Below are 16,152 nucleotides of genomic sequence, written 5' to 3' on the forward strand. Positions count from 1 at the left end.
GCTGGAGGGAAAGATGATGTCCAAGAGTCTTGAGATGAAGAGGTTTGAGATGCTTTCTTCTCAGACAAGCGGTTCTTGTTTCGGACTGTGACTATTATGACGATAAAGTCGTTAAGATGTGCGACAGTGAGTTAGCAGACGCTCTCTGAAGGCCCTCGATTAACCCCACACAGGTGTATCCTCGCTTCTCCAACACCTAGCCGTCTGGAGAAGAGAACGGTGAAACCAAAGACTCCCAAAAACACCAGTCAATGAAATGAATTCTTGAACTTTACCATGATTTAATGCAGTAATAAAATATGACGGTGCTGGGGTTGCACAGAAATCGAAGCAGACAGTGATTTAAGGTCACGCGCTATACGATGCACAACAAACTGACATGATTTGCTTTAATGAGAAATACACGAAAACTGAAAAATGTACAAATTGAAATAAAATAAACAAGGTTGCAATATTCTTATAATCTCCTGTACTTCTTTTTACATCATAAACTCTTCCATGGTTCACCTCCTCTATGCCTTTCAGAAATACATGTCTGAAAACAACGTTTGACTCTACTTCAGATTCTGTTCTTCTCTCAGAAAGCTCTGTGTAGCAGAGAATCCTCTAACGTGGACAAAACTACTCTTCATCACTGCTGAAATGCATTCAGACGCTCTCAGAAATACGAGTTGGTGTTCTGTCCAGGTTGAGTAAAAAAAAAAAGAAAAACTCAATAAAAAAAAAGAAAAATACACACTTACTACTCAACTTTAAAAAACTAAACAAATAAACAAAGAAAAAAATGAATTTAAACATACTAGGGTTTTTCTAGTCGACCCGACTGGTGGCTTTAACGACTACTAGTTGCATGTTTATATTAATTTGAATACCTAGGGCCCTGTGATTTCCACAACGCAGAAAACATTATGACTGGAATTGCACAATTTTTCTGTATAATGCGAAATGTCAGAATTTGACCATTTTTGAATGAATAAATTGAATTGGAATGAGAACATTAAACACCAAAAAACTATTTTAATATGAATCCTGCATGTTCTGCATGTCTCGGAGCTAATTAAGACAAAACACTGACATAATATATAAACATACGTTGTCTGCAGAGCTGCTCTGAGAGTCGCTTCATAAGCATTTGATAGTTTCATTTTATATCATATACTCACAGAAACTTAAAGGTCTCCTCAGCAACTCGTCATAATAAAAGTTAAGTTTAATTTGAAGAAATTGTGACAGAAATATATAACTTCTGAACAACAGAATATTTCTTAATACTACTACTACTAAAATGGGTATTAAATTTTTTTTTTTTTAAGGAATAAATCTCATAATTTTAACAGCACTTTGTTTGTCAAAAACTGGAAAAAAACAATAATCGTTTAATTACAAATAAAAAACAAGAAGAATTTAATAATTTTTTTATGTCTTCATTTGATTACTACGAAAAACAAATTGTAAAATAAAACATTGCATAGAATAAATTGCTATTAAAACAGTTTATTATAGCTTTTTATTAATAAATGTAACCACTAAAGTGAAATGTGTATATATATATATATAATATATTATATATATATATACTGAAAAAATAGCAAGGAGATATTTTATTTATCATAGGGCCCTATATATACTTAAGGAGGCTTTAAAATATAGCCATTTTTGCACTCACGCACACACGTATGCAAATGTAATGACTGAATGTGTCTGAAAAAATAGCAAGGAGATATTTTAATTATTTATTAATAAACTAGTGTTGTCTGAGTCAGTGTGTCGGCTGCAAAGATGAAGCTGATGATGCTGACTTTGATTTCATCTAGCGAGAAATGCACCTTTCATATGGATTACATAATTAGTTTTCGATTTGAACTGCTTTGTTTAAAAGTAGACATTTCAGCTTTCTATATACATTTCTCATGTCTGTGACGCAAGTAACCTATACACTGAGTTTCATTCATTTTTGTGACACGCTCCAGTTGAGTTTTATTTTGCTGTTGTTGCTGCTAGGCTTGTTGACCGAGATGGCAGAAAGTGCATCCTGTTTGTTTACTTTACCAAACGTTTTGTGGATATTGTGAGTGCGTACATATAAAAGCAGACACTTTCAAGTGATATATTACTCTTATCTGCATGAGCAAAAATGACAGCATATTTCAAGTTGACTCCACCAGAAAACAATGCCAGTGCGGTCGCATGCTGATAGCTTTCACTCAAACACTTTGTTCCTAATAGCACACACTTATCTAGGTTAATGTTAGAGTGAGCGGCTGTGTTAAGTTGCTAATAACATATCTCACTAACGAATGATAAGCCAAATTTGACTAACATTTAGTTGACTATTAGGGGACAGCCCTGCAAGAAATTAGGATTCATGCTGATATTGTCTAATCTCCTGCCATGAGCATTTGAAAACTTTTGGAGGTTTGAAACGGAGTAATGTAGATGCTGAAGCATACTTGAGAGCTGCTGCTGGAGCTGTCTGACCAGTGCTGCGGTCTGCTGCTGCTGCTGGGTCTGCTGCATGCCTTGCCGAGGGAACTGAGACAGAATACAGAAGAAAATATTCAGAATATCCGTAAATAAGTAAAAGCAATAATCCACAGAACTAACAGCTTCTAGAACTGTTTTATAATGTCTATCTGCTACGGCTGTGACAATAAATCAATGCATCGTGAATCGAGAAATGATTCTGCATCAATTCAGAGATTTTCAAAATGCATGCCGATTCTCTCTTGAATCGATTCTGAGCTTAGTTTCTAACAGCAGATGGCACTGCGTGCTTCAGAAACAATTCTTTACGCATGCACCACTCGAGCATAAATAATCATTCATACAGTTCAAAAAATAAAAACAGGACGCAAGCACAGTACAGCTGTTTCTGAAGCACGCAGTGCCATCTTCTGTTAAAAACTAAGCTCAGAATCGATTCAAGCGAGAATCGCCATGCAATCAGATAATCTCAGATTTGATGCAGAACAATTACTCGATTCACGATGCATTGATTAATTGTCACAGCCCTACCATCTACCCATTTTCCCCATTTATTTGTGTTTAAGTACATGGTGCATTTTAAAAGTATGTAGTCTCACCATGGGCTGCATCCCCAGGGCCTGAGCGGGAGGCTGGGCTGCTGCCACCTGCTGCTGCTGCTGCTGAACCTGCTGCTGCTGAACCTGCTGCTGTTGAACCTGCTGCTGCTGCTGCTGCTGCTGCTGTTGCTGAACCTGCTGCTGCTGCTGCACCTGCTGCTGTAATACAAACACACAAATACAATAACATTACAGGTGAATCACTGAAATGAAGTGAAATGTGCAGTATCCCATAATGTAGGGCTGGGCGATATTACCTAAAATCAAAACTCAGTTTATTGTACACTTTACCTCAATTACTGAACAATTTTTTGTTAACTTTTTTTTGAACCTCTTAGTTAAAAGGTTTGTACTGTAAATATACTCAACTATTAAGGGTGGGATTTTTTTTTCTAATGAAAGGGTGTGTTGCTTATCTTTGTGATTTTTAAATAATTGAAGGGGAAACAAGTATTTATGGTTATTTGTTGAATATTACAAATCAATTATAATCAAAGCTTGCTGGAAATGAAGACGTCTTATGAAAAAAAAAGTCACATTTCAGTTTTATTGTAAAAAGCAAGTTTCCTAAAAAAAAAATGTAACTAAGCATCACTTACAAGAACAAAATATTGCGCAGTTATTCAAATTGCAATGCAAAAAGTGTTAAAAAAAAAAAAAAATAAAAATATAAAAAATATATATATATAACAATAAATAAAAGTAGAAGTAACCATTATCTATTGCAAACAAAATACATTTTAAATATTGTCATGCGACAAGTAGAAAATAAATTGTATCTCTTGTAAATAAATGTTTTAACTAATGGAAAATTGCTTTGGTTTCGATTTCTTTTCGATTAATCATCCAGCCCTACCACAATGCATTGGGGGGTGTGTGTACGTACTCTGAGAGCTGAATGCTGTCTGATCATCTGCTGCTGCTGCTGCTGGGCTTGGCTGTTTGTTTGCTTTTGCTGAGCTGCTGCATGCTGCTTGTGGGCCCTGTCTCGTGGCGTAAATACATAACACGACAAATACAATTAACATTGCTTAGGTGAAAATTCAGTCTGGATGAAGTGAAATAGTGCAGGTAGCTGCAGTCCATATATGTAATAGTGCTGGGCGATATTACCTAAAATCAAAACTCGTTTTATTGTACACTTTACCTCAATTACTGAACAATTTTTTGTTAACTTTTTTTTGAACCTCTTAGTTAAAAGGTTTGTACTGTAAATATACTCAACTATTAAGGGTGGGATTTTTTTTTCTAATGAAAGGGTGTGTTTCTTATCTTTGTGATTTTTAAATAATTGAAGGGGAACAAAGTATTTATAGTTATTTGTTGAATATTACAAATCAATTATAATCAAAGCTTGCTGGAAATGAAGACGTCTTATGAAAAAAAAGTCAAATTTCAGTTTTTTTGTAAAAAAGCAAGTTTCCTAAAAAAAAAAAAAAAAAAAAAATTTTTGCAAACAAAATATTGCAAAAAAAAAAAAAAAAAAAAGCAAAAAGTGTAAAAAAAAAAAAAAAAAAAAAAAAAAAATATATATATATAATATATATATATATAACAATAATATATATATATACTATATATATTAAAAATAAAAGTAGAAGTAACCATTATCTATTGCAAACAAAATACATTTTAAATATTGTCATGCGACAAGTAGAAAATAAAATTGTATCTCTTGTAAATAAATGTTTTAACTAATGGAAAATTTGCTTTGGTTTCGATTTCTTTTCGATTAATCATCCAGCCCTACCACAATGCATTGGGGGGTGTGTGTACGTACTCTGAGAGCTGAATGCTGTCTGATCATCTGCTGCTGCTGCTGCTGGGCTTGCTGCTGTTGTTGCTGCTGCTGCTGCTCCATCATCTGATTGGTCCTCATGTTGGGGTGCATGCCCTGTGCTCCCAAGTGACCCAGGCCTTGCATCATAGGCGTCTGCTGCATGGACTGATGGGGGAACCTGAAACACATGGTGAAAGTTGAGCTGATTTGTTTTACACTCCTTCAAAGTACAAATGAACACTACATTTAGCAAATCAGATTATTTTAGGCGAGGTGCTAGGACCAGGACTCATCCATGCAGTTTTGTCTGTGACTGACCTTTGCGTGTTCTGCATTGAGTGTGCGAAAGCTGCAGGAGCCTGCTGATGGACGTAACCACTAGGCCTCTGCTGCATTTGCCTAAGAGAGTCCACCATGGCTGGGTTTGTGCCAGGATGTCCTCCCTGGAAGCCCTGGTTAACGTACGAGGCAGAAACTATTCCTCCGGGCTGAGAGGGGTGCGGCTGCATCCCCATGTGTGAGCCGTACGTGGTGTAGCCCTGGGAAATATTCTGAAGACAGAAACATGGGCTGTTATCTCCGGGTTTCAGTGAATGCTGAACAAATCAAATCTGCCTATACTTGCCTGTGTCGGCTGCATTGAGGGATACTGCTGATTAGGTGCCACTTGTCTAATCTGCTGTCCAAGTAAATGATTATGATTCTAGAGAAGCGAAACAGAGCATTAAAAAAAACATGAATGCCTTCCATTTCCTGAAAATGATCATCCAACCTTTTTGAATTAAACATTCACAAACCACTAGGAGACGAGACGAAACAAAAAACACAGATGGTGCTTGCCCATGATCTCCATGATGGTCTACATCAGTGCTTTTCAAACTTTAAGTGCGACCCATAAATGGAAGCTTGTTTCTGCCATTGAATAAATTATTTTTTTTTTTAAATGTAGCTGCGATTTTATCTCACAATTAACTTATTTTTTTTTTCAAAAATGTGTGATATAAACACACAAACATGAGAAATTCATAAAAAAAGTCAGAATTGTGAAATAAAAACTTTTAAGAAATTGTAAGAAATTAGTCTTTTTCCTTAGAATCGGAATAAAAGAATTTAAGAAACTAGTCTTTTCCTTAGAATCAGACTCTTTCTGAAAAAAGGTCAATCTTGTGAAAAAATCATTTATTCCATAATTCCTACTGTATAACTGCAAACGCGAAAAAATACCACACAAAAAATGCAGAAAAAAAAATGCTATAAAGATAAACTTATTTTATAAGTTAAGAAAAATAGTTTAAGAAAATAAGTAATTTAATAAAAACACATAAATAAAAAAAATCAGTCAAACAGTAAAAATCAAAATTCAGTCAAACAGTCAAAATTGTGAGTAAAAAAGTCACGATATTACGATCGCAAGAAAAAAAGTCAATTTCTATCTTGCAATTCCAAATTTCTCACAATTGAGGATCATGTAATTCTGAGAAAAAAAAACTCTTGAATTGTGAGAAACAAAGGTTGCAACTCAATTTTTTTTTTTTTTTTTTTGGACTGCCATATCCACATTTTAAACCATTTACATGCAATCAAGTCAAGCCATAATAATACTTAATGCCAAGTCTGCAGTTTTACACTATTTGGATGGAAGGGATCCCCAGTGGAGAGGAAAACCACAGAAAATACACAAGAGTCCTAAAAATGTGTGGGGCCCCTGCAGGACATGTTTGCCTTAGCAAGCAGCACTTATTACACGACATGTAATAAAATGGCAAAGCAGATGAACTAATCAGACAGCATACAAGGAAACCATGTGTGTTTTTGGTCTGGGGTCTTGATCAGTAAAACCAGACTCACCAGTCTGACCTGTAGCTGATGACGGAGCATCTGCCCCTGATGCACGCTCTGAGGCGGCTTGTAGCCCATCTGGAACTGCTTGTCCATTCCCATCATGTTGACCATGCCAGGACCCTGCATGTTAGCCATGCTGTAGGGGGGACGTGGAGGAATTTTGCCCATAGGACCCCTGGGACGGAAAGGGGGCTCTAAACCGGGGCCTCCTAGGGGGAAATACGAAGAAGAAAAAAAAAAAAGCATAAAATACAAGTAAAAAATATTTATATATGTGATGTCCTACATGCATATCATGATGCTTAACTTACTGAAACAACTGCTTTGTGAGGTTAAACAGTAGAAGAGGTTAAAGGGCACGCACTGACCTGCTGGCAGAGGCTGGTTTTGGGTATACATTGCAGTCTGGTATCCCATCCGGAAAGGCATGTTTGACTGGCTCATGTTCATGAGATCAGGAGCCATGCCCGGCGTGTACTGCAAGACTGGGTTGTGCTGCTTGTACTCCTAAACCACAGGAAATTGTAGAAAACTTAATTTTATGACTTTTTAACTCTTTTGCATTCTGCATTCCAGCTTTTTGTGTTTTCACTGTTACACAGCAGGAGGCGCTATTTCACATTTTCTGAAAGAATATTCCCCTTGACCTAATATCAGGAAATATGTCATAAGTGTTCAAGTGCAAAGGCCTCAAGTATGGGTATTAGGACAAGACAGAGTCAAAAACATGGGTGAGGAAAGAAGGAACAAGCAATTGGATATTTAAGCAAATGCATGTGTGAAATAACATGATCATCAAACATTAAACAGCATATATATCAGATCTCGCTAATGTTACAGAGTAAAATGTTGACTCGGGGAAGTGGTGTATGACTGTGAAGCTTTGGGGGTTTTGAGGGAAGCGATCGACTTTTTAATCAGCGCTTTGAATCTGATCCAGACTTAGTCTTTTAAAAATAAATCATTTAAGTTTTTAATAAAACTTGCCCACAGGGCTGATAAAAAAAAACAAAAAACAAAAAGAATGCATGAAGCTAGAATCATTTTTTTAGTTTGTTTAAAAGCAGATGCTCTGTTCTCTCTTTTGACAAGTGCATGTTCAGATATTTATACAATAAAACACTCTAAGGCACATGAACATTTTGTGAAAATGATCAAAAATGCTGCCGTGGCTGGGAACTTTTTTTTTGAATACTAACAGGGAAAGAGTAAAGAAGAAAAATATTTCTAAAGGATCTAATAAAAACATTCATATTTTTCTCATATGTACCTCTTGTTTATTTGCAGATGTCTGTTTCTTTTTCTTTTTCTTCTTTGCGGTGTCAGGTGCGACGTTAGAGACGCTCTTCTCCAGCTTCCCTGGATCCACCTTCTTGTCCGGCTCAGGAGGCACGGGTGTGGGTGGCTCCTCCTCCTCTTGGGGCAGGTTGAGGGGCGCCAGGTAGTAACTGCGCTGTTTGGGCTTTATGTGAGTGTGGTAAAGCAGGAGCCGCTGCTGCTCCTCATACTTCGTGACTTTGCGGTCGACTCGCACGGTCCCAAACCAGCCCCAGGACAGCGGAGCCGAGTGCTTCAGGCCCTCGAACACGTCCCAAGGAGAAATCTTCTGCTTAGTGGACACCTGAAGACCCTGTGTGTGAGAACACACAGCGCAAAGGTAAGTGGAATGTCCAGAAGCTGAGCAGCGCTGCCACACCTATAATGTGCTACGTACCTCTTTTTCGAATCCAGCAATTTGTTGCCCTTTGTGTCAATGAGGGACCCCTGGGGCTCACAGGTGATGACATCACGCGTCTGCTTGGGCAGAGGCAGCAACTGCCGCACTTTCTCCAAGCTCTCGGACTGACGGTCACCGAGCTCTTTCTGCAGGGCAAAGCATTTCCAGAAGAATAGTGAGTGCCACTCGCCTGTGCAAAATCACTGCCATGATGATAAAATGTTGCTTATTACAGTTGCTGTAAGTTCTGAGGGGTTCTGTGCAGTTTTAGGTACACTGCCATGTAAAAGATTTGGGGTCAGTAAGATGCTTTTGAAAGAAGTCTCTTATGCTCTACAAGAATGCATTTATTTAAATAAAAACAAATCAAAAATAACTAAAATTATAACTGAAAATATAAAAAACGTAATAGCTAACTTAAAATATCATAAACATAAAGCGCTGTTATATTTTCAGCATCATTTCTCCAATCTTCAGTGTCACATGATCTTCAGAAATCATTCTGATAATATTATTATCTACACAATAAAAAATACTTATCATTATCAACATATAAAAAAAATAACAAAAAAAAATAACCTATTCTTAAAAAAAAAACAGATTATTAGTGCCACATAAAAAAATTAAAAAAAAACAAATAAAAAAATAGCAAAAATATGCTGTATAAGATAACAGCTTTTTAGTGCCACATAAAAAAATTAAAAAAATTCTAAGATTAAAAGGTTAAATTTGTAACATTTTGAGATTAAGGCCTTAATACTTTAAGAAAGTCATAGCAAAAAAAGTAGTGATATTTTAAGAAAACAGACGTTTCATTTTGAGAATAATGTAATATTTTGAGAAAAAAGTCATAATATTTTGAGAATGACATCGGAATATTTTGAGAATAAAGTCATAGCATTGTGAAATTAAAGTTGTAACATTTTAAGAATAATTTCAAAATATTTTAAGAATAAAGTCACAGCATTATGGGATTAAAGTTGTAGTACTTTAAGAATAAAGTTATAACTTTTTAAGACTACAGTCATAGCATTATGAGATTAAAATCATAGTACTTTGAGGATAGTCAAAGCAATACAAGATTAACCCCCATAATAGTTGAACTATAAAGTAGAATATTGTGTGATACAGTATATGTAACATTTCCACCAACTACTCCACAAAAAAAATAAAAAATACTTCACATGTATTTAACATTAAAAACAGCAATAAAAACAAAAGTTGAAGTGGGCTCCAACTCATTAACTTAAGTTACACTGTTGTCTTTTTCTGAGGTAAATAACATTACATGACTATTCAATATGCTGTTTTATAGACATGATTGGAAATAATATTTCACATCTTCATGTTCTTTAATTATTTATAGCACACCAGAAATAAGCTTTGCACTTTAATATAATAGCGCTCAAATTCTCTGCGCTCCTTATTGGCTTGACGAAGTAAAGCCTATTCTGGCTTTCTAAGCAGTGTCAGTATTGCTCAGTCTCACCCTGAGCTTCTTGACCAGGTTCATGTAGGCTCTCTTATTCTCCTCCATGCTGCCCTGAGAGATGCTGGACATGTCCGCCGCCAGAGTGCCGTTAATCAACACGCTCAGCATGTCTAACACCGTAGTGAACAGCTCACTAATGGAAAACAACAAACATCATTCAAATTAGACAGTATGGCAAAGGTTGTTCAGAGACTGTGTCAGATCTCACTTGTTAGACTGCATGTCCACCGTGCCACTGCTGATGATGTCCAGCAGAAGCACCGCCCACTCCGTCGTCTGCTGTGTGCTTCGCTGCACCGTATCAAACATCCCGCCCACCTACAGACCATGTGACACCAAATAACAAATGAGCTCAGAGCAGTTTAACCACATCTTGGAAGGGTTGGGTATCATTTGAATTTTATTGATTCCGATTCTTAGCAATTTCTAGTTTCAATTCCAATAAGAAAAAAAAAAAAAAATCCAATATATATAAAAAAATAAAAAAAATCTAACATTTAGATGTCAAATATTTATTCTGTTGCAGCTGAATAACATGAGCAAAAACCAGCAGCCTACAGAACACTTACAAGAGGAACGCTTTTAACAAAATACCACAGCAAAATCAACTAGACTTATATAAATATCGGCCGATATCTGGCATTTTTCAAATATCGGCATCAATATGCGTTCGAGGTGGGACTTTTATTTTGATGGCGCTGAGAGCGGCAGTTTTTTGTCATCGTTAACAGTTCTGTCATACGGATAGAGGTCTGTCTAATAATTCGATAGAACGGTTAAACAAAGGAATTAAAATGTATACGGAAAAGTATTATAATGATTGCTTTTATATGATTAGTAATAGAAAGGAACACATTATAATACTTTTTCGTTTGCCGTCAACATAATACGCATTTACATCATTTTTAACAAATCTTTGAATGGCTAATGAAAATTTAATTTCACAAACCTTGCAAACTCAGTCGAATCTGGTTGTGAGATCTTGGGAAGTGTGCATGTGACCTGCATGATCGCGTGTTCGCTGCATGACTTTTGATGCAAACTGAATGCTTTAAACATTATGCTGTGCTTTATGCATTTGCCCACTGTCATATTCATGTCATTTTATTCATGTTACCTTGGCTTTATTTGAAAAAAATAGGATTCCCAATGCACACAAACTTCCCAGAATACTGAGTGCCCTGTTGGTTACAGTTTACTTCCTTTTTAATTATATTTGTATTAAATATTTATTTATTTGTGGAAAATACTTTGTCATCTAAAGTATATGTTTATTTTACTTTTTTTTATCCATTTTCAAATGATTTCAACTTTCTGAAATATCAATTAAAATAAATTATAAATTATATCTGCTTGATATCAGCCATCCTGCTTTCCAAGATATCGGCTGTCAAAAAACAATATCGGTCGACCACTAAATACAACTGAACCATAAAAATCTAGATTCATTTAAGTTATTAAAGATACTCAGTCAAAAGCGCAAACAAAAGTTCTTTCCGTTCCTGCACTTAAATCATTTTTAAAATCACATTAAAAGATCAGTGAATGATTCTGTTTTGTTCTTTGATTAACATCATTAACAGGGAGCTGCTGTCTCTTTAACACCGAACGCACACAAATCTAAAAATACTGTACACGTGCATTTTCTTGCTCATCTGTTTACGTTCACTTAAGACAAAAACGGCTGTGTTTATGATGATATACTGACATAATATACTGACGTAGTTTTCTGCATACTGTTCTCTGTGCTTGTGCTAATGCTTCAGACGTGTGAGCTGCATGCAAATAGGGCACAAGTTCTTTCCGTTCCTGCACTTAAATCGTACAAGTTCTTTCCGTTCCTGCACTTAAATCATTTTTAAAATCACATTAAAATGCAAATGCAGGAATCGAAAAAACACACGCCTAATCGAATACCCTGTTCTTGGAAATTTCTGAAATGGAACCGGTTTTCGATACCCAACCCTACATCTCGGTGACTTTCATTTGTCTTCTAGGCAGAGTTTAACCTCGGGCACACAATACAAGGAAATGAGATTGATGAGAGGCAGAGCAACACACAGATTGTACTTGTTTGGTCAGCCTGAAGGCACATGATGAATGAGAGAAAGAGGTAACGGTTGCGCACCAGATTGAGCCGCAGCTTCAAGGCCTCGTGCATCATCTGCTTGGCCTTGCAGTCGTCTTGGTACTGGTCCTCACGCCAGTTAGTCACAATCTGATAGGATAGGAATACATCACATCAGTCCAAAGAGATGAGATGCATTTGACTGACAGTGACACGGTGTGTGTTGGTGAGGCACCTGCTGGACTTGGCTGTAGAGGGAAGTCAGGAGACCCTCTCTCTGCTCGTCTTGTCCTTTAAGACACGTCAGCACCAGAGAGAGGAAGGGCTGCTGGCTCAGGAGAGACATACTGAGAGAGAACAGAAAACCAAGGAAATGGTCATTCTCGTTAGCACAGTCACACTTGTTAATTACTGTGATAAGCACAAAACAAAAGGCACACACAAACAGTTTTTTTTTTGTTTTTTTTAGCTTAAACTTATAAGCTGATGATACACAGGGAAACTTTTTAAGCAAAATTTCTTGGGCACTTAGTCACTATTTCTAACTGGATACTTAAGATAATATATTTCCATTTTAAATAAATCCTGTTCTTTTGAACTTACAGTCATCAAAGATACTGTGACTAAATCACAAAAATATTAAGCAGCACAACTGCTTTTCACACCGATAATAAGAAAACAGCATATAAGGATGATTTCTGAAGGATCATGTGACACTGATGCTGAAAATTCAGCTTTCCATCACAGGAATAAATTACATTTTAAAATATCTGAAAATTTATAAAATACTTTAAATTGTAATATTTCTATTTTTGATCAAATAAATGCATCCTTGTCTTTCAAATAAATAAAATTATTAAAAAAAATACAGCCAGTCACAAGCTTTTTAATGGTAGTGAATATTTTACAATGCATTGTTTGTGTAAAAGGACAGGGCTGCCTCTCAGAGGGCTGTATACTTTTGTTGCTTACTATTTAAGTCAACATGTTTCGGTTCGTTTGAGGCACTGAACATCAGGAGAAAAGCAACAGTGTAAATGCTGCAGCAGCTTAAAAGTCTAGTACCTTTTTTGTTTCTGCCGATCTCTTTCTTTCCTTGAGGAGGGTCCCAGGTGCTGTCCCTTCTCCAGCTCTTCGCCCGCAGCCTTCAGCACGTGACCCTGCACTGAGGTGGGCAGCTTACCAATCAGAGGGGCCACTAACCAGACCCCTGAACGCTCGGAGGAACTGGAGGAAGCACAACAATAGCAGAAACAGTATGTGAGAAACACGCAGCATACACATTGACAGGAACATTGATTAGTGTTGTTTGAAGAAGAGAAGGCCGGTCCATCAATTCCATCAAGCTGAAAGAAAATAAAAGCACAAAGCAAAGATTGGGGTCACCGACCTGAGCACAGGTTTGAGTTTGCTGGCACTGTTGCTATTGGAGACGGAGCTACCAGAAACCGCAGAGCCATTCCAGGTGGGGTTACTAGAGTTCATCTCTGCAGACTTCTGGAAAACCTCAATGGTGGCCTTGGCTATGTTCTCCAGAAGAGAATACAGCTCCTGCAAAGAGTGGGTTCAGATGTACAAGTCTTACGGAAAAGAGAGAGAGAGAGAGATCATCAAGCGGAGATGAACTCTTACGTTATTCGAGCTTTGCTTGATCATGAGCTGCAGCTCGAGAGAGGACTGTCTCATGGTCCACTGGTCCATGTTCTGTAAGCAGAAAAACAGACGGAATATGGAAAGAATGCTTTTAAAGCAATCAAAGCAGAGCTGAAGAGCCCCAGCTGGATGTTAATCGTCTATGAAGACGAAAACCAATCCAGAATAATGAGCTGCCGTGAGACCCACACAAATCATTAATGGCTTAAAGGCTAAAGGGTGTGAAATTAATAATTAAGCTCTGTTCATCCTCTGCTGCTCTTCCAGCACTGACAGCGGTGTCTAAAACTCCCTTCATGTACGCAGGCCTGGTCTACTGGGTTTTAAAGCTGAAATGCATAATCATTTATAATTCTGCATGCTGTTGTCGACAAAAAGAAGCACGGAGATCTTCCTGTCTAGAACACTCCTTCCTAAACGTGTATAAATATACAGTATATTGCAGTGTTTTCCCAGGATTCTGTGAGACTATGGTGGGTGGACGACAAAACATCTAAAAGTTAGAAAATCCCTTTTCAGTTTGTTTGCAGTGCTTTAGAGTGGACTAAAAACCTATTTTTTTGTTGCGGCAGTGTCAGTCCACATCACATTCACACTGGTATTTTTAGAAAGCCAAACCATTTAAATATAATAATAAAGTTAAATTAAAGTTACAATACATAATTATAGTAAAAAGTGTGTAAATATTAAATCATATTTAATTATATTATAGTTATTTTATGTATAATATTACATGAAATATTAAGGTTCTAAAAGACATTTCGGTACACATACACTAGACGAAAATTCTAAAATACATTCAGGTGATACATTTTTAAATAAATCAGTTAGACACTCCTCTGAATAAAACCGTTGTCTATTTACTAGGAATACAGCGAATATTTATATGAAATCACGAAATTACCTCAAAAGATTAGTAAATAAACTGCAGAATGTTATATTTTGTAATGCACGCATGAATTGCATGTATTCTGACAGCGCTGAACTTGTTACTCGTCAGTTGCTCAGTAATGTTTTTGTGAATTTTTTTAAAGGCATGTGACAATGTGATGAAATCAAATTCCAAAAAAAACAACAACTCATGATAATCATTTATAATTCTGCATGCTGTTGTCGACAAAAAGAAGCACTGAGATCTTCCTGTGGGTTTCTGTCGAAATCAAAGCCGAGAAAAAGCAACAACTCCATCGACATCCATAAATGATAGGATTGTAATTTTACTGTCGTTCTGTAAAATAAAATAAAGACAATTATAATGATAATAATAATTACCCTACAACAGCTCTATTAATACATTTATTACAACATTCACACAGTGTTCAAATTGGGATCTGTAATATATTCTAATGTTTTAAAAGAAGTCTCTTCTGCTCAGCAAGGCTGCCTTTATTTGTACAGTAAAAAAATACATGCCTGATTCAAGTCTCAAAAATGGGCAAAAAAATATTATTTTACTAACTTATTAATTTTAAGTTAAATTGTGCTTTGTTGGTATAGTGTCTACTAGAATGTAAAAAAAAAAAAAGTTCAGTGTTAAGTAAATATTTAAATAAATAGTTGTTTTGTAATTGATTTTTTTTTTAATTTGAAAAGCACGACAAAACGGTAAAAAGCTCATTTTGGCAATTTAATTAATGCAATGGTGAAAAAAATTGCAAAATAGGCTTATACATGGGGCCTAAACCGAGTTCGGTATTCGACACAGTGTTTAATTTTATTGGGCTTCGACCAAGAATTTTGATTTCGGTGCATCCCTACTATTTACATTAAAAACAGTACAATCCAATAAAATGTGTTTCTCAGTCATTTTAGTTTGGCAGCCTAATTTATTAAATGTTAGATACTTTGCCAAAGCAACAGCGCAAAACACAGTGTTAGAGGTCTTTCGTTATTATACTGGTTCTGGATGAAACTATGGTGGGACAGATTAGGCCATATGTTGATTAACTGATTTTTATATTTTTTGGATCAGTGCTTGTTCTGGTTGATCATGTGATCTCCTAAATCATCATGTGATTTCTTACTGCAAGATGGCTTCAACATTTCCAACATTGTTAGCTCTGCATTGAAAATGGTCAACGTGACTGAAATGTTTGCCTTGTTTTGTTTTTCTTTTCTGGAAAATTGCTTACACTGCTTTCATCTCGCTTGTGACTTTTTGATTTGGTCTAGGAGGTAATTAATGGGAAACACTGTACTACTTAAATATTTAAAGCAATATTTAAACTAATAGTTTAGATGTAATGTGAGAAGCTAAACATTCACTCTATACTACTATAAAAAGCTGAGGAGCAGATGTTCTGATGGGGTCATGTGAGAGCGTGTGACCTGCAGGATGCGCTTGATGCGCTGTCTCTGAGGATTCTCGCCCTCCTCGCTGTCCAGCTGCCTGTGTGGGTAACAGATGAGCTGCAGTAAGCGCTGAGCCTGGATGTTCACCAGCACCGGATCCTGCAGAGCACTGCTGTCCTCCGACAGAGACTTCAGACACCGCTCACCCACCCACTCCTGAACCAG

General features: G+C 36.5%; 1 protein-coding gene across 1 annotated transcript in view; it reads right to left on the bottom strand.

Moving 5' to 3' along the window:
- Positions 1-261: 261 nt before the first annotated feature.
- The window catches only part of LOC109050552 (mediator of RNA polymerase II transcription subunit 12-like), a 47,188-nt gene continuing 31,297 nt past the window's right edge, over positions 262-16,152 (bottom strand). The window contains 20 exon segments of the mRNA XM_042738647.1: positions 262-695; positions 2,450-2,532; positions 3,084-3,242; positions 3,970-4,005; positions 4,891-5,041; positions 5,182-5,414; positions 5,489-5,566; positions 6,721-6,914; positions 7,074-7,212; positions 7,976-8,335; positions 8,420-8,439; positions 8,442-8,568; positions 9,912-10,047; positions 10,123-10,232; positions 12,043-12,132; positions 12,218-12,329; positions 13,048-13,209; positions 13,373-13,533; positions 13,615-13,686; positions 15,964-16,143. Of these exon segments, the coding sequence (XP_042594581.1) occupies positions 659-695; positions 2,450-2,532; positions 3,084-3,242; positions 3,970-4,005; positions 4,891-5,041; positions 5,182-5,414; positions 5,489-5,566; positions 6,721-6,914; positions 7,074-7,212; positions 7,976-8,335; positions 8,420-8,439; positions 8,442-8,568; positions 9,912-10,047; positions 10,123-10,232; positions 12,043-12,132; positions 12,218-12,329; positions 13,048-13,209; positions 13,373-13,533; positions 13,615-13,686; positions 15,964-16,143 (2,640 nt within the window). The 3' untranslated portion in view covers positions 262-658.

The sequence above is a fragment of the Cyprinus carpio genome, chromosome B14, assembly GCF_018340385.1.
Source record: "Cyprinus carpio isolate SPL01 chromosome B14, ASM1834038v1, whole genome shotgun sequence".
NCBI lineage: Eukaryota > Metazoa > Chordata > Actinopteri > Cypriniformes > Cyprinidae > Cyprinus > Cyprinus carpio.